At 38.7% G+C, this 24,381-nt stretch overlaps 1 protein-coding gene across 2 annotated transcripts in view; it reads left to right on the top strand.

The window, feature by feature from the left end:
- Nucleotides 1-24,381, top strand: part of CPNE4 (copine 4) — a 225,344-nt gene that overhangs the window by 31,416 nt on the left and 169,547 nt on the right. The window contains exons 2-3 of one of the 2 annotated variants that reach the window (XM_039707996.1): nucleotides 8,107-8,256; nucleotides 17,301-17,488. In XM_039707996.1, the coding sequence (XP_039563930.1) occupies nucleotides 8,199-8,256; nucleotides 17,301-17,488 (246 nt within the window). In that variant the 5' untranslated portion in view covers nucleotides 8,107-8,198. The remainder of the gene's footprint in view (nucleotides 1-8,106; nucleotides 8,257-17,300; nucleotides 17,489-24,381) is intronic. The other variant, XM_039708004.1, reaches the window with a different exon arrangement.

The raw sequence follows: 24,381 nt of genomic DNA on the forward strand, positions 1-24,381 counted from the left end.
AGCATGATGCCGTATGGCATGGGATATCCCTTTGGTCAGTGGAGGTCAGCTGTCCTGGCTGTGTTCCCTCCCAGCTCCATGTAAATCCCAGCCCATTTGCTGGTGGGGTGGCATGAGGAGCAGAAAAGGCCTTAACTCTCTGTAAGCCCTGCTCAGCACTAAAAGAACCAAACTTCCCTCTTATTATCAACACTGTTTTTGCAAAACAAAACATAATCCCATGCTAGCCACTGCGAGGAAAATCAGCTTAATCCCAGCGCAAAACAGCACAGAAAAACTGCTGAGGATAAGGCTCTCGCATAAATCACTGGAACACCTTGATATATGAGGAAAAACTCTGTTTTGGAGAGGCACTAGAATCCTACAGAAACATTGGAGAAATTCTCCTCCATAGCCATAAAATTATATTAACTGTGCAAATAGTTTTGAATGGATACTTTATGTGATGTCTCTCCCTGTGTTTGCAGAATGCCCATGAAGAAAGTGATAATGTGCTCAGTGTATTTGCTGTTCAACAAAATTTAAGCAGCAAACAGCATTCTTCCACAAACACTGATTTCCATTTTTATTGCATACTTGTGACCAGCCAGTGGATGTTATTTCTTCTTTCTGGTTTGACCTTATATGGCCAAAATCTCATGGAAAGAGGATTTTCTGTTAGACTAGCACAGAAAATACCTGTTTTAAAATTCTGTTACTTGCTGCTCTTCAAGGAAAATATGGAGACATTTCTTCTCTTTTTTGAGTGAAGACAGGTGGTCCTCGTATAATTATAGTTACCTGTAGTAATCATCACCCTTTTTGGAGAAGATGCAGACTCTCTCCAGGGAAATTGACAGGATACATTTGACTCAGCAGTCCAGATCTACTTTTTTTATTTGTGTTGGAGAGAGAGAACATTAGGGCCACACTGTGTATGTGTTCTCTTCATTCCACCTCTCTTCTAGTAAGTCATTCTAGACCAGCAGACTCCGCTGTTTGTAGCTGGCAGTTAGAGTGACATTGCAGTGCTGTCAAAAAGGTTGGGAAGCTAGCCAAGATGGAGCTGGGACAGAAGAACTGTGATAAGTTGGGCAAAGAAAAATAAGTAGAAAAGTCAAAGGCAGACACTTTCTAAAAGAATTTAATGAGAAACCATTGCTTACTGTGTTTTTTTGAGGGGAGCACTGGCTTCTGGCTTCTCAAGAGCTTCAGTCCTGCATGTTACATGTCTGAGCTCCCACTAGAGGGGTGTGTTGGGGACAGTAAAATCTTGCTATGTTCATAACTAATCTCTAATGATCTGTGTCCTTTTCTTACTTCTCTCGTGGCTTTTGTGGTCCTCTTTGACAATGCTCTTGCCACAGTGTCAATAATCCTACTAAATACCATAAAATAACTGGTCTAGGGGAATTAAAAGGTGCATTTTGGGTAGTTTGTGTTTTTCTAGCACAATATACCTTTGGAAAAATACTGCCTGAATCAGATCTAAGTTTTTGGTTCTGGAAGTGACAAGGATTTTGAGTGTGGTCAGTGTGGCTGTGGAAGTCCCAGCCACTCCAACCTCACTTTCACCACAAAAAAGTCCCTTTTGATAATTGGCAAGATGTGCTGTTGTGCCAAATACCTCTTTTTTAGCCAAAGAGTATGTGGGTACAGCTGCTGTGTTTGCAGTAGAGGATAAAATGACTATTCCAAATCTTACCCTTGGGAAAGAACATTGGCTACTGGAAAAAGAATAGCTCCTCTTCAATTTCACAGGAACTTGTTCAGTCACAGCAACTGTGGATTTAGACCTCATATCCTCTCAGAAGACAAGAGTTGTGTGTGGTTTTGGTTTGGATCTTTTATTTTGAGATAAAAAGGGGAAACTAGCTTTAGTCTTACCTTTTGTGGGGTTTGTAAAGACTGTTGTGGTTTTGAATAAGGCAGGATTATTGCCTGGTTGTTGCTTGGAGGTCATCTCTGAGTCCCTCAGGAAACAGGCTGATAAGTGAACTTCATTACTTCGTGTGGGGAGTATGTTTTGAATTGGAATTAGTGGAGTAGGATCCAGTGCAGTAATTTGAACCTAATTTGCTCATCTAAGATGGAAATCCTACAGGTTTTTTGGGTAAGCATAGGCTGCATGAAGGACAATGTGGAATTGGCCTTTCACCTGATGATATTTTCCCTTATTTTAAAATGTAGCTTGTAGGACAGATGCCTGTCTTGACTCCCCATGATCAGCAGGGAAACAGCTGGCCAGAGGTGCTGTTTCCTCTCTCTGTGTCACTGGTAAACATGGTATTTACAGGCATATTTGTGGTCTGCCTGTAATCCGACAGGGTTATATGGGCATTTTTGAGCTTATCTGAGCAGTAGTAGGAATGAATTGGACATGCACAAGTGAGTGCTAATAGTTTTGTAGTGCAACAAACCACCAGCTAATGTCTCTCCTATTTTCCACACCCTCTCCACCACAAACTGCGTTACCCAAATGTTTGAATTCTGATAGTCATAGTGCTATATGAAGCCGAAACTTAATTATCTGAGGGATTTGTCTGTCTCTATGTGGTTTGACCTTGAGTGACATCTGTGTGGGATATTTGAGATGAGTGGTAAAGGAAAATAAAGCAGAGCACTTACAATTAGAAAGGGCAGAGACTAGAATGACATAACAAAGTGTAGCATCCATCAGTGGTTTTCTCAGCCTAGTCTTCCATCAGACCACGACAGAAGCAGGACCACTCCATCCTTATTAACAGGTAGGAAAAGTGAGGAACAATGTGGTCTTTGAGTTGTTTGCGGTTTGGAGATGTCAGATCCTTGGACACAGAGGTTGGTGGTTGAGAAGCTTCGGTGCAGTTTGGCATTCTGCATTTGGGGTAGTTACAATCAGGTCGCTCTTTGGGTAGTCTCTTTCACCCTCTTAGAACAAAACACATTATGTTATTCAAATGCAGAGAAGTGCTTAGTTTCTCTTGATGTCAGGTCCTGATTTTGCTGACACAGTGGTGACAAGTACTTGCCAGTTCAGTTGTGGGTGAGATCATGTCAGACATCTGGCTAAGCCAGGCGAGATTGAAATGGTTTCTTCTTTCCTGTGAAGAGTTGGGTTTGCTCTCATGGGAGCTGGCTGACTGCTGGCTGTTAGGTGAACAGTGCAGTTTTACACCTTTTTTTTTGGTATTTTTAAGCACTATTGTGTATTTTACTGTAAATGAAGAAGACATTAGAGTGACATAACAGGGATAAGTTCCTCCCACTTGGGTCTGTGCTTAGGACTGTGCCAGCTTAGGAGTTTTCAGCCTGTAGGTGCTTGAGGGGCAATATCAAGGGTTCCCTGGCTTTAGGTCATTATAAATGAAGGGTGAGCATTTCCTGAAACATACCACTGCAAATGGCACAGCTTAATAAAATTATTTTATACATGGCAAAAATCAAAATGCTTGAGTAGTGGGTGAGAAATTGAGTGATATTTGAGCAAAATATTTTGAGTTTTCATGCAGCCAGATTAAAAAGATTATTTTGTGGCCTTTAACCTTTGCTAAGACTAAACATAGCATAATCAGAACTTATTTTCTTTTTTTTTTCTTCTTTTTTTTCACTTAAAGCTGTTTTTGAGGTATCATTTTCTGTTTTTTTCTTTGACAGAAATCTTTTGTGTGATCCTCTGTCTAATTTTAAGGATAGTAGTCTCTGTTTGTAGATGGGGACAACAAAATTAGGTTTTGATGTGTCAGAGCTTTTATCTTAGTCTTAGGGGAGTTTGAGGCTATTGTTTTGAAAAGTACAAAACATGAGGCAATTTTTAAGGATAAGAAACTGAAGATGAGAATATTGGAAATAAGGCAATAGAAAATACAGCTTCTTCTGTGAGCTGTCTCTTTGGTTATCGCTCTAAATACTGGGGAAAGGCAAGGACAAGCATCCAACAGAAAACACAAAATCCAGAAAAGTTAAAAATTGCTATATCTGTGGCAATTAAGAAACCCATTATATTGATAACAGACTAAGAGGCTTTACCAGAGTCTGTTTCAATAAGTTTGTCACCAAACTACTTTTAATTTTCCTAGACAATTTAATGTAATGGGCAGATATGAAGTGTTTTCATTTTGGACAGCAGGTTGAAGCTAAGACAGAAATCTTTCTAGCAGATTGCTAAATTTCACATAATAAGAAATATTAATTGTACTGGACAGCAGATAGATAAGCTGAGGAAACGGAAAAAGGTTAGTACCTTTAAAATTGCACAGCAAGTTTAATTAAAACTTTAATTTGAAAACATGGCAAACAGAAATTAGAATCCATTTTGAACAGTCAAGAAGTAAAAGCAACTTTTAATATTTAATTTTCTCAGTATAATCTTTGATTGAATAAAATTCTGAGGGGGGAAAAAATTTCAAAATACCATTTGACTGAGTTCAAAATGTGCTCACTGACTGAAAGGACTTGATCAGGAATTCAAAATACCAAGAAGTGAAAGATAAGGTTTTAAACAGTCCTCCCTATTTATCATTGTATTCTATTAAACCACCTTTCTGCTCTGACACATCATTATAACAACCTGACTAAACTTGCAATAATTTGTATAACCTTTCTTGAGTGTCCCTTGAAGGAATGCATGGGAAGTACTACACCCCCATTAAAGATGTTTGTCTCTGTATTAATAGTTACTCTGTAGGCAGTGCGTAAGTGAGGTGTTCAAGAGTTTGCATTTTTGTTGGTAGAGTTTGACCAGCCAAAGTTGTCACTGCAAATGGCTTTCTGAAAAGCCAGTTATGGATGCAGGTCCCAGTTGGAATGTGCTGCTTGTTTAATGTAACTATGGTCTTCTACACCCTGTCTTCTGCCCATAACGTGCAGAAAATTGCAGTGATCTTTTTCCTTTTTAGTCCTAAATTACTTTAACTGAATTAACCAGACCCTCTGACATGCTAGATAACTAAGTCAGTGAAGGGAGTCCTGGAAGGATCCTGACTTTGTTGTGTTAAAAGGAGAAGGCTAAGGGAATGTGATGTTAATGCTGTCATCTGAGAAGATGCAGCCAGGGCTCTCTTGGAGGAACAGTGCTAGGATGTTTGGCAGCAGGCATAAGCAGTAACAAGAAAAACTAACAATAAATTGTTGTCGGAGGTGGTGGTCAAGTGCTGGAAGAGAGGCCCAGAGAGGTAGTGGGATCTTCATCGTTGGAGACTGCCAGAGCTCATTTGAACAAGATCTGCTTTGAGCTAAGGATGGGAAATAGAAATTCCCAGAGATCCCTGTCAAATTACTAAATTACTCTTACTAGACAACTGGCCTGTGTTAACTGCACTGAAGGGCCAGTGCAATTTGACTGCAGCACTTGTCAGATGTTGAAGTGTCAGAATTAAAGAACTCCTTTGTGGTATCACTGGGAAACATGATGTAGGTATATTCAAACTGGCCTGAGAATTTTCTTGGGCAGTCTATTTCCCATGAAAGCATAATCTTGGCAGAGGTCCGAAATGGTCGTAGGTTACTTACCATAGATGGAAAGACATGGCTGCTCAGAGGCCTAAAAAGGGGAGGATTGGAAAAAGCAAGGTGAAACTTCACACTGGAAGTAGCTAAATAAGAAATGCTGCAGTAATCGTTTGACTGAAACAGTTTTCTTAGCATGTTGTAAATTACCCATGTTCTTGTAAAAGGTAAAATTTAAAGCCAGCACAGTAGGAAATTTAATTGATGTCAGGCTTTCTAGCTTATAGTAAAAATCTCATGAGAAGAACTGGCATTTTCCTACAGCAAGTATTAAATATTTTCCTGTGTTATTCCTACCTTCAATTAAATTAATGTTTAAGATGCCTCTATGTGCTTCATTTAATAACATATTACACAAGTGAATAAGTTGAAGAATTCTTCAGTGAAATATGGAAATAATTTTCATGTAACATCAGCAAGTTAACATCTTATTTTGATGTACCACTCTGCACTTAATATCCCAGCTCGGTCTTTGTTGATGTATTTACTCTGAAGCTGAAGCAATTTAAAACACTAAATGGTGTGACTGTGCATTCAGTCTCATTACAGACTTAATGCAACAGCAGTCAAGCACCTCATTATTGTATAACCCAATTTTTATAGAAGGCAGAAATTACAGGTAAAATTTACATGTTGACTCCAGAGCATAAAGAGTGTCATCCATCATTCACTGGGTTAGATCTGAATTGCTGTAATCTTTGTAATTGGAAAATAATGCTTATGGCTGAAACAGCAAAATTCATGTAAAAGTGCATATCTTCTCAAAGTGTTTTAGAAATGTTTACTGCATTTTTTCCACAGGTATGGAAAAAAATGCAGTAAACATTTCTAAATGTGGATTTGGGTGGATTTGATACCATAAAGAAGTACAAAGGCATCTGTCACTGAAATTTTGATGGACATGCATTGGGTGGGCTGATTTGTGAGGACATGCATGTGCTATAACCCATGTTCTCTATTATTAATTTGTATGAGGTTTTTGCTTATTTTCCTTTCCAAGCACCTTTACCTAAGGTGGTTGCTGACACTAGAGAAGAAAATAAAAGCAAAATCTTCTACTAGTTAAGAGGAACAAAATTAAGATCTTATGAAGACCTTTTAAATCTCTTGGAGTTACCCTATACTTGTGTACACTGAAATGTGTTCGTGCATTAGACCAGTAATTATATGAAATTATAATTCTTTTTAAGTTATGAAAAATAACTTTGACTATTGAATCTATTTGTACTGGACCACTGCAGATCAGGAATAAAACACAGATAAACACATAGTGCATGGGAAATGCCTTATGTCACTGAAGAAGTTAAAGATTGATTTGAATACTCTTTGTTGCTACAGTTGCATTTTGGTTACTTCCAACATGAATTTTCCTAATTCTAAATATATGCAGGTATAAAGGAGCCCAATGGCTATTCATTCAGAGTTAACAGAGATATAAATGTTTGAACAAGGAGCTCATTGCTTTGTGCTCTGAGCAATAATAAGGTTTTACCACGTCCTAAATTTTGTGGCATCTCTCATGGAATATTTGAGACCCAGTTTAGTTATCAACACTCCTTTTTGGCATGATGAAATATCTACAGAGGCTAGTTCTACTCTTCTGTGCTCTTAGGAAATATCATGGTGACTGCCTTACGATTCCTTATGTCTCTGATGCTTTGTAACTGTCTTTCAGCAAACATTGTAAGAGAGTAGATAAATTTCTGTTTGAAGAGCAATCATATTGAGCAGAGGGCAGGTGAGGGAAGGAATTAAGAGTTTCACAGGTCTGGGGAGAAAGCATGGAAATGGCTTTCAACTCCCAATTAATACATAACTATGCCTTAGATAATTTGACCATAGTCAAATTGCATTTGTGAGGTGGAAACATCTGTCTGGGACTTCAATACCAGCCTCTTGTGTCTCTTCTCCCTTGAGTGCCGTCACTGCTGGCTTATAGGCAATCCTTTCTGTTAACAGTGGGTGGTTCATGGACTTTATTGCACTTTGTACAAATTTGCCCTTTAAAGACACGTGAATGTAGGTGGAGTGCTGTACAATATGTGCTCAGATCTTAGGGGTATTTCTTGCTTAATGTGAATTTCATAAAATGTTCTCCTACCAGGCTGTGATGTCAAGACTGGCAGGTGTTCCAGTGTTTTTTGTGTGTGGCAGTTGGCAGTAGGACTTCCATCAATACTGATTATGGGAGTTCATTTTTTTGTGTGCATCATTTTAGGGACTGAGAACCTCTTCCCTCTTTCTCTAACTCTGTAATCACTATAAGAGCTGAATTGCTCATTTTGCTGTCAGTTTATGCTATCAAAGACTGATGGGGACTTGCAGTTTTCAAAAGGAAGCTATAACTCTTGTGTATATTCATAGGTTACTTTTAGAAATGCTTAAGGACAACTCATGTCAGACAAAGTTTTATAAAAGACATTCCAAATATCTTGCTTCTTCTCATCTTTATTACTGGTTGACAACATAGCAGTTTCTCACACCTCAAGAATTCCTGAGGGAGAGAATCTCTTGAAAATTCTCGGCGGCTTGGATTTCTAGAGCTTGTTTTTGAAAGTGTTATTTAGCCAAAGTCTTGGCACTGTGTCAGAAGGAAGTAGGTCTACTATAACATTGCTGACAAAGCTCTGTTGCTTCCAGGGCCCAGGTTAGGATCTCTGTGAGGCTGCGCTGTGTCCTGACGTGTTAGGACCCATCTTTGGTAGCTCAGTAGAGCACAGATCCTGGGAGGCATGGACGCGCCAGCAGAGGAATGGCACGGCACTGGCACCAGCGGTACATTTGGCACTGGTAGGACTTCTTGCTCACAGCATGCTGCAATTCTTTTGTGAATCAATTTAATACCAAAAATAGCTACTGGCTTTTTCAGAGACTGAGTCTGCCATGGTATGGTGGTACTGTGATTACAAAACACTCCCAATATGGAGTAGGATATAACTTCCTAGAGGAAAGTCAGAATAAACTAGTAGAAATTAAACCAGGAAAGAAATTAACACACTCCATATAAATATAATTTGGCTGTCATGGCTCTTCTCCTGCCTGCAGTTGGAGCTGCAATGTGATCCTATCCCTTGCTGATTTAGCTGAGGCAATGGCAATGTATGCTTGGCCTAAGTCTCATAGGTGACTCTTCAAATATTTGATTGAGGATTTTGGAAAGGAAATAAAAAGTAAGTAAATGACAAGAAGGCAGGAAAGGCTCAGGGTCTACCTTAACTAGTGGTGCAAACCCCAGTGTGTTGTCCCTGAACCTCTGTTGCAAAGGGAATGAACTCAGACTGGCTCCAGACACCAGATAAAGGTGTTCATTACCTAGAAAACCCCTGAGGGTGGGCAGGTTGCTCCTTGTCTGTCAGAGTCCTGGGAGGCCATAGGAGTTCTGCTTGTTGCTGAGAAAGGGGTCAAGCATGTTGGGGGAGCAACTATGAAGTGAGAGAGCAACTGCTTGCAGCATTATCCATTGCTCCCTTTCTGCTTCTCCTGCCCTACCTGACAGAACAACTTGACTTTAAAGCTCTGTCTCAGTTTTGGGCTTGACCGTGTAATCAATAAATTCAATTTTTCTCACACTGCTAGGAAACTGAGCCAGCTTACAGCAGGTGTACCTTCTGCTTGTACTGTAAATGCAGTAACTAAATGGGAAGTAAACGGGAAGTCCTTCGTCACTGCTCTTCTTCATGTGCTTGTCTTTGGATCAGGAGCAGGAGGCAGCTTCTCTTGTATAATCATTTACATGCTGCGGGAAGAGCCACTATAGCCATCTGTTGAGGAAAATTAGCAGTTTGCAATATGTTACATCTGTAAATGTATAAACTCTTCCAGGCATTGCGTGTGTTTATATACATACTCTGGTGTAATTGAGTATAGCTGAGGAACTCAACTTGCTGCTTCATTCCCAAGCAACGAGCCATACCACGAGAGGAAATGCCCTGAAGTTGCACTAGGGGAGGTTTAGAATGGATATTAGGAGAAAACTTCTTCACCAAAAGGGTTGTGAAGGACCAGAACAGGCTGCCCAGGAAAGTGGTTGATCTGCATCCTTGCAGATACTTAAAAGATGTGTAGATGTGGTGCTTAGAGACATGGATTAGTGGTGGACTTGGCAGTGCTGGGTTAATGGCTGGACTTGCTCTTAGGGGTCTTTTCAACGTAAACAAGTCTGTGATTGTCCTCTAGATGACAGTATGTTTTTGCAGGGTAGATAAAGGTTAATTTTAATTTCAAATGTATTTTATGCAAGTGCAGATGATAAGGCAAGGATTAATGTAGTAGAATATATATCTATCTTGATGTTCAGAATTGTCTAATTATTTCCAGAATTATTTTGCCTCAAACATGTTCTAAAGGTTCTCAGTTGGATTTATTTGATATCAGAATTTTGACTGCTGCACCTTAGAGTGCTAGGATTATTTGATTTTGTTCCAGGCTTATCTTTCTTTGAAGTATAGCAAAATATCCAATTATTTAAGATTCTTGAATAAGTAGCTACTTTGTAAAGCTTTGTTTCTTGCTAAGACACTTATTTTCCCTCTAATCCCTGATTGGGAAAACCAATTTTTAAAAAGCAGCAAACTCATATCCTCGTAGTGAATATACTTTTGTTCTTGTGTTTTGTTTGATATATCACTTAGTGCAAGCAGCAAACTGAAATGACAAGCCTAAGAAAATTGTAATGGCTTTTAGTGATATGCAGTCAAATAAGTATCACATGGTAGTAGCTTTGAAATTGTTGATTAGAGAGATTCAGTTACATTTCTCTGATTTACTAGGCTTACATGTCACTTATATTCGCAAACTGCTTGCATACTGTAGGTCTGGGTTTTTTGTGTGTGTGTGTAGTTCCTCAGTGGGGGGTTTGAAGTGGATTCAATGGTCCTGAGCTTTTCCATGTTTCGATGCTTATCCCTGCTCTCACAGCTGCCTATGCTTCAGGTATTCTATCAAGAGTGGCACAGACTCAAGCCAGATTCTGAGAACCAATACCCAAACCATCATGCAAGTCATTTACTGAATTTTGCTGGGGTTTCATATTACTCAGTCCTGCTAATAAATCATCAGCTCCAGGAGTCATGGTATAGAACAGTGTGAACTTTGCTGGCATTTTTTCTCTTGCTTTTTCAATATATTTTTGGCTTTTATAATGGTGAGAAAGGGCTGTAGAACATCAGTTCTAATTGCTTTGTAAATAGAAATGAAGAGCAAGCCCACTTTTGTTAATGTTTTTAAGCAAAAATATGCCATTTTCATGATTTGGAAGAGGAACATTGGGACTATTTAATGCTTTTGCTTGACAGTATTGAGTTGCAAGTGAAGGCTTTGGATAGGCATATTTAAGGAAACAAGACTGGATAAGGGACAATTGTGTCTGTTGCTGTGTCTCAGCATATAGATGAGCCAGTTTGTTTTCTCCCTAACTTCTACACTGTTCCAAATAAAATACATTCTGTTATCCTGTTAAACCAACACACTGTTTTAGAAGGTGCCATTTTATAAACAAGACCAAACAGTCACCCTCTGTAGCCAGTCTGAGAGCCAGCCTTGCTGGGAGAGAGGCAGACTCCTTTGTGACTGATACAAATCCAGTGAATGTAAATGAAGCAGACTTTGGTTGATTCTGTGAAAAAAAAAATCTCTACTGCTTTCCTGATAAAAAGCATTGAGACTGCTTTCCAGTAGGGGAATTGTCTGCATTTATCCCTAGGAAGGTTATTTTGATCTTGTATTTGTTCAGTCTCCTGTTTTTTGTATTAGTGAATTTTTGATTTCTCTACCCTGCATGTTTTACAGCATTGTAAGAAGGAAGACAGTGGGAACTCTGTGAAGTAAGAGGTGACTGATGGCATTAGGTACATGCTAAAAGAGCCAGGGCGAATCCTAGATTTTCTCTTCTAGTAGAGGATAATAGAATACATGTATTTTAGCACTGACTCCTACAGGTGCTTTGCATTGCACTGAGTCTGACTTCAGTGGGAGCCACTCAGGGCATCCAGAACTGGACACATTTGAGCATCTCCCAGTGCTCCAGTTATTGCAGGGATTTTCCTTCTCTTTACTGAAATAGGGTTATTTGTATAGGTGCAGCACACTTCTGTACAGTGTTTGTCATGCATTAGATGTCTCAATTTCTTTCCAGTGACTTTCCTGTTTCCCCTTATAATTGAAACAGCTGGTTCTATGGTAATGAGTCCCTTTGAACTGTCAGTGTGTGTGTATTTCCATTTACACTGCTGGCAGTTTTTTCTGAACCTTCTCCCCTTCTGTCCAAATAGACTACTTGCATTATCAAATCTATCTCATTGTTCACAATAGCAGTTCTGTGGATTCTCCAGACCCCACTTCCTTACTGAGTTTATTGCTCATTTTTCAAAGGCCTTTGTCAGACTCTGGTAGGTGTATTAATAGTTGTCAGATAATCAAAGTGAAGGAGGAGAAATTGTATTTTTAATTGTACAAACTATCCTGTGGAGGGGTCTGGCTAACCTATTGACTTTCCATTACATAATAATTCATATTCAAATTAATTTTGGCAGCTTTCATTTTGCCTGTATTATCTATGATCATTTAAAATTCTATAGCAATTTATAATATAATTGATGTTGACCAGGATAATTTTTTATGCCAACAGGAGGAGAGTCTTGTGCAGTGATTTGAGATATGGCTGAAAACCAGGAGTCTAGGAATGTGGTCCAAGATAAATAATTGAATGACTCTGTTTAAGATAGTACTGATTGTTCATGAGCAGTTTCCAGAGATGCACAGAGAGTGGCCCAAGGCAATGGCCATAGCAGCAACAAAGATTAGACATAATGAAAAAACCTTAATGCATATCATAATAAAGATAGGTCTGCTTTCCTTGTCATGCTGGGGTCTCTGTTCAGACCTGGGCAAGCCAGGTGTGTTAGTGAACTCCTGATTAAGCACATGGAACATTAATTTAATGAACTTGCTGAATCAGGAACTCCTGGTCACCTTTCCTCATTTGTACAAAATTCCCACCTTTCCTCATTTGTACAAAAGCTATTTACAGCTGAATGTGAAGGAATGGGTTTGCTTTTCACAGCCAAGGAAGCCTTGGTGCCAACAGCTGGTACAGTAATTATTAGAGACTGGGAATTCCCAATTACATAAAATTTGTGAAAGAAAAATAATTATTTATCTCAATTACTATCATTCCCTGAAGGGTTGCATGGCCTACATTCTGCTGGAGCTGAACAAGTTACTAAACAGAGGAACTTTTAAAAACTCTTCTACCTGGACACCCAGCCTAATTTCCGCCTTTTCTATAAATCTTGCTCTTACTGTATTTTGTTTAACTTGATCTGAGTTTTATTAATTTTAAGCTTCTAACTGTAGACTTGGTTTTCATACTTGCTTTTATTGGACTTTAAACCCTGGAAGATCCAGAAACTATAGGTACAAAGCTTTCTGTCTAGAGAGTTAAGCTGTTCATGTGTTTTGAATACTAAATGTCTCTCCCATTTATAATTTATAAGTGTAAATGTGTAGGGAGCAGCTAGTGCCACAACAACCAGTGCTTTTAGGGCTGCTCTCATTTGGAGGCACTTATTCAAGGCTCTTACTTCATGTAAATCTACTATTAGTATTTCCCATCATGTGCACATACTGCAAACATAATTTACCTTTCCAGGAGCAGACTCTTGCTGTTTACTTCTGTAGAAGCAGACAGATGCTATTAGCTCATTTTCATTTCATGACCAAAGTGGCAGTAAAATAATTCAGACACAGCTCTCAGCATATGGTGATGGGAAGCCTGCAACCTCCAAATTCACTTGTGTGTAGTTTGGTCTGGAGTACATGTTTCTAAATAACATGACCTTTCTCTAAATGCAAAGCACATTGGTCACTGCTTTTAATCTCAGCATCTTTCTAATTTGCTGCTCACTTATTACCTGAACTGAAGGTGAGGCTGAGTGTGAATGTTCCCCTGATTCTTCACAAGGGGCTGTAGAGAGAAATCTGTTCATTTTTCACACACACAACTTGCAGAAAAGCTTTTTGGACGTGGTGTGTGTGTAGGAGGGCAAAATGACACTGTGGGCAAAGGAGTAAACTTGAAAACAGAATTCAGATAGCATCTTAGGTTTATTTCATGGTGAATCTAAGGAGTCTGATTCTGAATTTGTGGTGAGGTTATGTGGGTCACCATTTTGCAACGAGGTTGGATCTGGTTGGGTGAGCTGAATTCAAGTCTTTTAGCTCCTGGGAAGAGGCATGTACTGGCTGTGTTCTGTGTCACAAAGATCCTTACTTCTACAGGCACTAGACAACTGAACACTTTTATGCCATTTAGTCCCCCTCAATAGAGAAAGATGTAGCTGTCAAATGTGTAATACTGATTTTCATTGTAATCCAGTTATCTAGGCAGGCACAACTTTCTGAAGTTGTGTGCTTTTGATGAAATACCTACACATGGGAGGCTTTGTAGCACTACTTTGTATCAGAAATGCTGGGCCTATGTGTATATTTTGATTTTCTGCATGGCTTTGGAGCCAAGGGCCTCAAATAATCAATTAGTTGAGCAACATATCACAGAGACAATCTGTACCCTAAAAAGTTTTTAATTTGATTTTTTGCTGCTTAGTCACAGAGTAGAAGAGGTTGGAAAGGACCTCTGCAGATCATCTATTCTAAGCCTGTGTTCAAAGTGAGCTGTGTCCAGACAAGTTTTGGCTATCTCTAAACATGAAGACTCTACAAGTTCTCTGAGAAGCATGTTGCAGTGTTGAACCAAACTTATAGTAAAAAATTTCCTTTTCTTTAATCAGAATTTCCTGAATTTCAGTCTGTGCCAGTTGCCTCTTGTCCTGTCAGTGGGCACTACTGACAAACATTTGGCTTCAGTTTCCCCATCTCATCATATGTATCAGTAAGATCACTTTGAGCTGTGAATCCCTTTATAAAGGTCAAAAGAGCACGTCAATTTCCAGCAAATGAGCTCTAAGTATGCCAGATATAGAATATGTTTGAGAGACTGAAGACAGAGACCTGTCTTCAAGGTTCTCACTTTTTCTTTGTAGCCAACATAATCTTTGGTGGTTTGTTTGGTTTGGTTTGGGTGGGTTTTTCTTTTGTTTTCCTTTGGTGGGGGTTTTTTGGTTGTTTGTTTTTGGGGTTTTCTTTGTAGCCTAGTATGTTTCAATTTCAGCATAGTGCAGTTTTAATTTTTTTTTCCACTTGGTACTGTTTTCTTGATGTTTCACCATGGAGAGGTGAAGACAGAATGCCAGTTTTTGCTTCTCCATTCTTGTTCAGTCTAGCACTGACTAATAAATTTGTGTGGGATGCATGTAATCCACTTTCCTGTTTTCCTGAGGAAATGTGAGAGAACGTATGCAATGATGAAATGAAAACTTCACAAATGTGACCTATCACTTACTTTTTGAATCTGTGCTATTGCTTTCCTCTCCTGGGCACAGCTCTTGTTCAGTGAATATCAAAACTTTGTGGACACTGAAGGAATAACAAGGTTCTAATGAACTGAAAAAGGAAGAGTTTGTAGCAAAAAAAAAAAAAAAATTTTTTTTTCTTCCATCAATAATGTACATAGTTAATTGACAAAAAATGTCTTATGCAATCCAACTTCTCTATGTTTGTGCAAAACAATATCATTTTTAGCCACTTTCAGTGGGCTCAAAATATATTTTCCAGTTCTCCAGCTTCCTGGTGATGTGACATCAGCACAACAGCCCAAGCTGGTGATTATATTTAAAGCAGAATATAATGAGACAAAAGAATAAGACTGTAGCTTGATAATTTCTATTGGTAAATTTAGAACTTGCAAAAGCTGAAATAATAGTTGTAGTGATAAAAAGAAATATAATTTTTATACTTACCTGCTGTTCTGAAAAACCAATGTATAATTATTGTAGGAGGAAGAAAAATACATCTCTCCCCCTCACTCTGCTACTTTTTCCTCTTCTCTTCAGTGCTGAAATCATCCAGTTTAATTAAATCACCAGCCTATTTCTGCACAAAGGATGACATTTTATTAATGATGTATGATGTGTATGAGACAGAATTAACCCAATTTTCAAATGGATTTCAATTTGGAAAGGGCAACATGTAAAAATGTCTTGTAAATGTGTGGGATGAGCTTGTTGAGCAGCTTTCTGAAGGAGATGGGATTACAAAATGATGAATAATTAGACAACAGTCTCTCCAGTCCCTGGCTTTATAACGTAGCCCAATATCACTACCTTTTCCATGTGTTGTTCAGTTTTGCCCTTTTTCTCAGTCCTGTTTCTTTCCTAGCAGTAAGTCCAAGGAACAGTAGGTTAGATGATAATATTTACAAGTAACTGGGAGGAGCTGAAGGTCGCTGTTTTGATCTTAAAATGTCAGGCACTATGTTTGTGGTGTGGCTCACATTTCAAATATGCCTGAGAAGCCTGAGGTTCAGAGAGTGGTTGGGGTCCACTCAGGCTCCCTTCACTTATATCTGAGTGGGGTAGTCACAGCAGATGAATGTTCATACAGTAATTTGTTGTACAGACTTGAAGAATTGTAAGTTGTTAACAAGCTTTTATCCCTTCTGCCAGGGGAGCAGATAATCTGCCTCATCACTCTGACATACATTTCTGTGAATGAAACTCTATTGCCAACTCCCTTTACTCTGAATTGAGAAATAGCTTTCTAATTTTACCTTTCTGTTTGATAGGAAAACTGGATAGGTGTAATTTTGCAGTTTTTAAGTTTATTTTTAATTTAGCAGATTTTGGGGGAAAAAGGCTTCACTTTCATTTCCATACTTCTGAAATGCAATTTTTATCAAAACAATTCTCAAAAATCATTAACCTCTGAGAACAGGGTGTTGTGGAATAGACAGTGAAAAGGTTTGAAACAGATAGCTAAAATGCTTTGCTGATAAAATGGCAAGACAAATCTGCCTGCTAGAAGTATGATTCCTTTTTTGTGGCTGTTATGTATGGGGTAAGGTGATGAAGGCACTAATCCATGTATCAGGAAGCAAATTTTTAAATGGTCAGGCTGTGAAGCTCAGAGCAAATGTGCCAATTAGAGTGTTCCCACATTCTTGATTGATGCAGAAATGGTCATATAGGGATTTTTGGTAAGCTCTGTGTTAAAATATTTTTGTTGCTTCTGTTGGGAGAAATTCTTGAGCTACAAGATTGGTGGTGGTGTTCATAATGAAGTAAGGGTTGGAGGTCCCTGTTATTCCAGCTATCTGTGCTCATGTAACTCTGATTCCTGACCCAGAAGAGCAAACGCTCTACAACAATGAGATGTGGCAGCATAAATATCATGCCCTTCTGTACAGACCATCAATCTTGGCTACTTGCTTAGGAATGGAAGCAGGCATTCTGCTGCAGTAAGTGTGGAAACAGTGTAATGTATTTTGGAATTTAAGGTTGGTATGAAAGGGGCCTTCTATGGCATTTATGCCAAAAGTTTATGTAAGAAGTGCATACTCTTTAGAAGGATTAGAGGGAAATAAAAGTAGATTGCAGGAGTCCTGAACAAATTTAATTTACCCTTGTCAACGTGTTATCATCAGAAACACAGAATTACCATCCTGTCTATCTAACCTGTGACCTGGGGAGATGTGGCTCTATAAGCAGGAGCAGAGCTGGAAGTCGAGGTCCCAGTTCACTCCCAGAGTTCAGAGGTGCGAAATATCGTTCTGAACTTGGCTTACTTATAAACATATGAGATGAATATTTATTTTTTTCTATAGGTATTCCTTTGATTTTATTCTTTGTCCTCATGCTCTGGTTTTCATTCACTGTTACTGTGCGGAAGGAGGGGCTGTACCTTGTGTGCACCATCCTTAACAGACCTTTTCTCTCTTTCAGAACAAGGAATGAAGAAAATGAGCAACATCTATGAATCAGCAGCCAACACCCTGGGAATTTTTAACAGCCCATGCCTGACTAAAGTGGAGTTGCGAGTTGCATGCAAAGGCATATCAGACAGAGATGCCCTCTCAAAACCAGATCCTTGTGTCATCCTTAAAATGCAGTCACACGGCCAGTGGTTTGAGGTGAGTGTTTAATAAAATAAAATTGATTCTTCTGGCACTTTAGGATGGCGTAGACAAACTGCTGAGGCAAAATTGAAATAGCAAGAACAGTAAAGAGAAGCAGCAATTTGAAGCCTGTGGCATAATCTTGCAAGAGCAAAGGGAGATTGTCCATTAACCCTAACACAATTTGAATCAGAAACTTTGAACTTCCCTTTGGAATCTAGATTAAAAATCAAGATGAATAAAGAAGGAAGCATCATAAAACTTTTCCCTTTAGGCCTTATTTTTTCATAAAAGCTATATACTAGCAGAGATAATGATAGTGACCATGAGGTATTACAATATAAAGAGGAGTACTGTGGAAGAGAGGAGGGTTTATCATTAGCTGGCAAGGGATTTGGTGACAGAGTAGCTTGATTTGCAAATTTTGAGCATTACAGTTGGATTCCTTGTTGCAGTTAGTAAAACTAATGTATTTGCCTTATCAATTTGCCTTGTATTGCAGGTTGCATGTTTGATTAAAATCCTGCTTTGTGTTATTTTACCTGATCTTGGAAACAATTTCTTTGATAACTGGAAACATGGTGTCTTAAAGAAATTCAAATTGTAACTATAGAACATAGAATGGAAGGTAATACGTCTAATGACATATTGTTGGTTATTTTACTTATAAATTATAGTTGAGTATTTGTGGTTAATCAGGCTAAAAGGTGTGACTTTAAAAAGAGAATATAAAGTACATAAGAGAAAATTAGGAATTTATTAAATCCAATTAATTGTGAGTGCATATTCATCCCTCTCTTTTCAAGAGTTTTAGCATTCAGCATAGGATTGTCTTATCTATGAAAAGATAAAAAATAATAATGGTGAGCATATGCAGAAAGCAAAGTCTTAAATTCAGGGGTCTTTTAATTTAGCATTTGCAGCCAAGTTTTTTAGACTTTGAGAAGTTTGTTCCATTTATTCCAATTGTTTTGACCTATGAAGTTTTTCCATTTCAGGCCAGCACAACCTAGGAAAGTTAAGGGGTTCTTGATGGCATTCTTCTTCTTTTCTTAGTTTGCTCTTGTAGAACCACTAGACATATCCCTGGTAGAAAACCAGACTATAAATAGAAATAAAACTCTCACAATTGTTTTAGTGCTACAAAATCAGTGTGTCCATGCAATTGAAATTTAGGGTGATAAAACAGTTAGCCTAAAAAAGGATAATTTTAGCTCTCAGTGTAGAAAAAAGCATTTAGCTGCACTGTGTGTAATCACAAAAATAGTAGAAATTATTCAATAAATGGGTTAAAGGTCAAAATAAATGAAATGGCTCTGTTTGAAAAGGACACAATGAAAAGTTTTATGCTGTCTCAGTTTTCTGAATAACTTTGGGTGCATTTACCTACAGTTTGTCTCTGGCAGGGTAAGTCAATTTAAATTCTATATTCTGATGTAGTAATGGAGATTCCCTTTATTTGATGTGGTTTTTAATTTGGAAAGTGATTGTCTGAATAGAGTAAATCTTGCAGAACAGATCTGCCCACTAATATGATTCTCATCTTACGTCAGTTGCTCCTACTGTTTAGTGAGAGTCCAGGCAATTCATTTTAGCATGGAAAAAAAAAGGTGTTATTAGTTCATGTTCCTCTCAGTGCTGCAAAGTGAATGCCACTCTGCTGTGATGAGTATTTTCTGGCAAGCACCTTCTTAACAGAATTTTTAATTGAGTTCCTGTTGCTGAGCTAAATTGAGCAGAGTCACTCAGGTATAGCTAGAGACATAATTTGGCTGGAAGAATCTTCTGCTGATGGCAATCAATGATCCAGCAAGACATGAAAAAACAGACAAAGTAATAATTAAAAAATAGCAAAATCCAGTTACCAGTGAAATGAGTATATTCAACACAGAAATCACTAAATGGCAACCCAAAAAAAGAGTAGAACTCAGGAGTGTGGATTTTGTGACTTCATAAATTATCTTGAATTTCCAGGTACCTTAAACCCCTTGGAGATCCAAATGTGCTGTAGCAAGATGCAGTATTACTGAAATGTACATACTGATTGCATACTATGGTTGTGTAGAGGTTTTGTCGGCACAAGGAGTTTAAATACTCTACTGAGTGTCAGATGGTAAATGACTGAGGTACATGATGATAAATTCCTTAGCTCCAGTGATTATTTTACCCACCTAGAGTGTGAATGTAGCTGAAATGAAGGTGTCCAAAATACAGGTTGTGGTCTGTGTAGGTTGTGCTCTTGCACAGAAGTGCTTTTGAAATCCATGGAAAGTACTGAGGGCTGGCTGCACAGCTGCTCTTGGGCCAGATGCAGCTCAAGCATGTGGGCTTAGGCTCATGGGATTGCCCTATGCATGAAGTTAGAGATTCAGGGATATAAGGGAATGGAATGTAATATTTCCAATGACATGTTGTTGGTTATTTTTACTTAAACGTTATAGTGTTTGTGGTTAATCAAGCTAAAAGGTGTGATTTTAAAAAGAGAATATAAAGTACATAAGAGAAAATTAGGAATTTATTAAATCCAATTAATTGTGAGTGCATATTCATCCCTCTCTTTTCAAGAGTTTTAGCATTCAGCATAGGATTGTCTTATCTATGAAAAGTAAAAATAATAACGATGAGCATATGCAGAAAGCCACTGTTCAGGTGCAGACAATCCCTGAAAGTGAGTGATCTGTGCACATTTCTCTCTGGGAGAATTTTGATAAAATATGCAAGCCTGTTGCTGAGGAATTTTTTTTTCAGTTCTGCAGTTCTGTGTGTGCATATGTGTGTGTTTGTGTAAATTATGCCACCCACACATGTAAATATAGAATGAAAATGTGTTGATGCTCTTGTAGAGTGGGTAGGTGCTGTTTCCAGAGATTGGAAATGACGTCTAAGTATTCTTCATTTTTTAAACTGTAGTTTTCCTGATTTGATTTGTTTTGTTTTGGGGGGTTTTGTTTGTTTGTTTCCCAGACACAAAATTGGTAAGGTTGGAAGGATCCTCTAGAGGTCACATGGCTCATGTGCTGCTCAGGTCACCTAGAGCCAGTTGCCCAGGAGTGTGTCAGACAGGTTTTGAATATCTCTAAGGAGGGGATTCTGCATACTCCCCAGGCAACCTGTGCCAGTGCCTGGTCGCTGTCACAAGTGAAAAAATGTTTCCTAATGTTCCTGTGTTTCAACTAGTGCACATTACCTCTGGTTCTGTCACTAGCCACCAGTGAAAAGAAGCCTGGCTCTGTTGTCTTTGGACCTTCCCTTTGGGTATTACATTGATAAAATGCCCCCTGAGTGCTCCAGGTGTGTCACCCACTAACTTGCTGAAGGTACAGTCTGCCCCATCATCTGGGTCATTAATGAATATCTTAATCAGGATCCAGTACTGACCCCTGTGCCCCACTCCTAGTCTCTGGCATCCAACTAGAATTTGTCTCACTGATATCCAGCCTCTGAACCTGGCCAGATTTCAGTCCACCTCACTGCTCATCCATTCCCTGTAGCAGCAGCTCCTCTGTGAAGATCTTGTGGGAGGCAGTGTCAAAGGCCTTACTGGAGTCCCAGATATTTTCTACCACTGCTCTTCCCTCATCTACCAGGCCAGCTAGATCTACTTCATCCTAGAAGTTTGACAAGTTGTTTGGGCATGACTTTTTCTTGGTTGGCTACTCATGATGATTTTCTTATCCTTAATGTGCCTAGGATTAAGTTCTGTATCAACTTCTCAGGAACTGAGGTGAAGTTGGTGGGCCTGTAGCCCACCAATGATGATTTGATGAGGGACACAAAACTCCTCAGTAGAGAAACCATGGGGAACTTGGACAAATACTCAAAGAATTCTTGATGCTGCCCCCTGTTCTGGGACAGCTATGCTTGCTGGTTTTTTCTTCTTGTCTGGGTAGATGTTTCTCTGTAAACAAACTGGCACACTCACAAGCGTGTACACACACCTCCCCCTGCATTTCCCTGTGTGTGCATGTTGGTGCTGGCTGAAAAGCAGTGTCTCCACCAGGCTAGAATGTAAATGATATGTTGTGTCTCCCAGGAAAATCGGCAGTTTACTCCTTCTCACACATGAAGCCTAACATGACAGGGTGTGATACAGCAAAATCTTAAATTCTGCTGTATTTATGTACTAAAAGCCAATTTGCTGATCCAGAGCTGAATTTTAGCTCTTATGGCCATAATTTTAGGCAGGTGCACACTTGCAAGGTGCCCAAATGCTGTACTTAAGTTGTTTGTTTAGGGTAATTATTCAACGGCTCTTTTTCTGTCTTGATTTGAATGTGTTCAAAGAGTTTAAATACTGTACTAGGTTTCAGATGGTGAATGACTTAGGTACATGGTGATAAATTCCTTGGCTCCAATGATTATTTTACTCACCTAGAGTGTGAATGTCCACGTGTAATAAATGTTAACTGTTAACTAATGTATAGCATTGGAGCCTTCAGCTGGGATGTGGTGGCATTGGCATTCTCATTAACTCCTTAATCCTAGGAAGGTGTCTTGGACCTGTTCACAGATTATCTGCATATGGCAAATACCCATAGTACATGTTATTTTGAAAGCTGAGTAAGTTGCAGAGCTGTGTCTGGTCATACAAGATTTACGTGAGATCAGGAGGTCTCGCACAGCCTGACTTAGGCAGATGGAATGTGATGTCTGGAGCTATGAAAAGAGGAGCTTAGGAAGACAATAGCCATGTTTTGGAATCAGGGAGGGCTTCCTGTAGTTGTACTCTTGTGGCTTTCAGTAGCAGCACAGAGAGTGTCTGCTTCCTTGTGGATTTGAACAGCCAACTGGAGGTTTTGCTTTTTACCCAAAGCTTTTATTAAACCTCAGTAACTGTAGAGCAAATGAAGCAGCATCCAAAAACAACCTGCACTCGCTAAAATTCATCTTGATGGACTTGGGTGAAATTGTTGGAACTAATAAGATTGTTTACTGAAATAGACTTTTTTGTTGAAATATTCTCTGAAGTCAGAATTTGTGGAAAACTTGGTGAGCTTTGATAAAAATGTGTTGATATTCTTAAAATAAAAGTTATTCACTTGTAGTTCAGCATGACATTTAAAGGATCAGCTTGGCAGGACTAAACAAACCAACCTGAGTTTTCTATGTTTCCTCTTCCTTTCACATCAACCTGCACATCCATCTGTATTTTCTTTTTCCTGTTAGTCCTGCTCTTTCTTTTGTTTCATTTCTGAATTCCAGCATCCTTCTTCTTCCTCTGCCTTTTCATCTACCTCAGCTCCCCATTTGCATTCCCAGCACCTGCTGCCACATTTCTCTCCTCTCTATATTGGAGACTGGGGGAAATTCCCTGCCCCTCCCTAGCATGGGTGATGGATCTGAAGAGAAGACTCTGAGGCAGACTTCTGCTATTTGTTTCCATAGATACCCAAAAGTAGCTTTCATGTTATCCATCTGCGGCTGTTACAGCCCACTGCAGAAGCCAACAAGCCATGAAATAGGGGAGTCTGTGGGATGATATATTCCATGACTCTACCAAACTGTTCCAAAATAAACACAAAAATACTGTGAAGAGGCAAAATTCCCCACACACGAAAAAATACATCTTATTTAGTTCATTTTGATGAACAGGTAATAGATGAAGCATTTGGATGGAGCTGGAAGTTTCAGTGATTAGAAAGAAGAACTACCACCAGCAGCCATACAGACTGAGGCTTGAGGCTGTTTAACCCCATCATGCATCTAGTTGCTAGGTGGTGACAGTGAAGAAATATGGGGTCAGAGAAATATAAAAGTGTCTTTCCAGCTTGTTCTTCTAGCTCTCGGTGATCTGCAGCTCAGGGAGTTCTTAAACAGAAGTTTATGCCTTTGTAATTGTAAAAAAAATGTTGGTAGAATAACTTCCATAACTTAGTTCAAATAGTTTTAATAGTTTTGTATATAAAAGATAAAATTTTAGGATATCCTGGGACATAAGTGTTCAGCAGCTTAAGTGGGGGTTGAATAAAGTAATATTACTTGTATTTTTTGAATTTTCCTCATGCTGATTATTTTTAAGTTCCTTTTTCCTTTGTTAAAGGAGACACTGAGAAAATCCCTGTTCATTTTCTCAATGCCATTTGGGATTTTATTCTTCTGATTTGTCCATGACTGTATAAAAAGACATCCTTTATTTTGAAGATTCAGCATACCTAACCCATCATGAAACATGGTTTTGTTTGGGTAGTTATTTGAACTATGTTTATTTTAGAGCATTGCAGAGATGCAATGCAGTTTTACATTTCCACAGAGATTTCTGAGCAGTGATTTGGGATTTATTCTCTGCTTTAAAGAACTGCAAGGCTTCACAGTGGGCTGGTTTATTGGAAGTTTGATGGGTTTGCATTGTTGTTTTTTTTTAATAATACTCTAGTCAATGCTAGAGCAGATTCTAGATACTATTTTTCTGATTTCACTCTTAAGATATCAACTTGATGAACAAACATCCTGTATGAAATTAATTGTAAGTAACAGGGTTGCAGTAAGATGAATTTATCATCTTAGGAAGATTTTTCTCTGACAAAGAAAGGAACTTAAAAAGTTCTGATGAGATGTTTTATATCAGATTATCCCAAATTTGGTGGCAAGGAGATGCTTTCACTGAATAGAGGTTATGAAATTAGCTCTTCTCTTTGTGAAGAAGCTTCTGATTCATTTGCAGATTTGGGAGTTTTTCTCTTCAGGTAGAAGAGGGCTGATAATTGGAAATGCTACCTGAGTTCTCTGGCCAAAGCTTAGATCAAATGAAATACTAGATCTGTTGTAAAATTGGATTAATGCAGATCATGGTTGATGAAAGCCAATGAGGAAGAATTGAGTCTTTAATTGAAATGATCAAGACTTTCATCAGAAAAGAAAGGTAATGGGATTTTTTCTAATTAAGCCACAAGGTGGCCAAGGTCCTACCT

This window comes from Passer montanus, unplaced genomic scaffold (genome assembly GCF_014805655.1).
Source record: "Passer montanus isolate IOZ18808 unplaced genomic scaffold, ASM1480565v1 scaffold10, whole genome shotgun sequence".
Taxonomy (NCBI): Eukaryota; Metazoa; Chordata; class Aves; order Passeriformes; family Passeridae; genus Passer; species Passer montanus.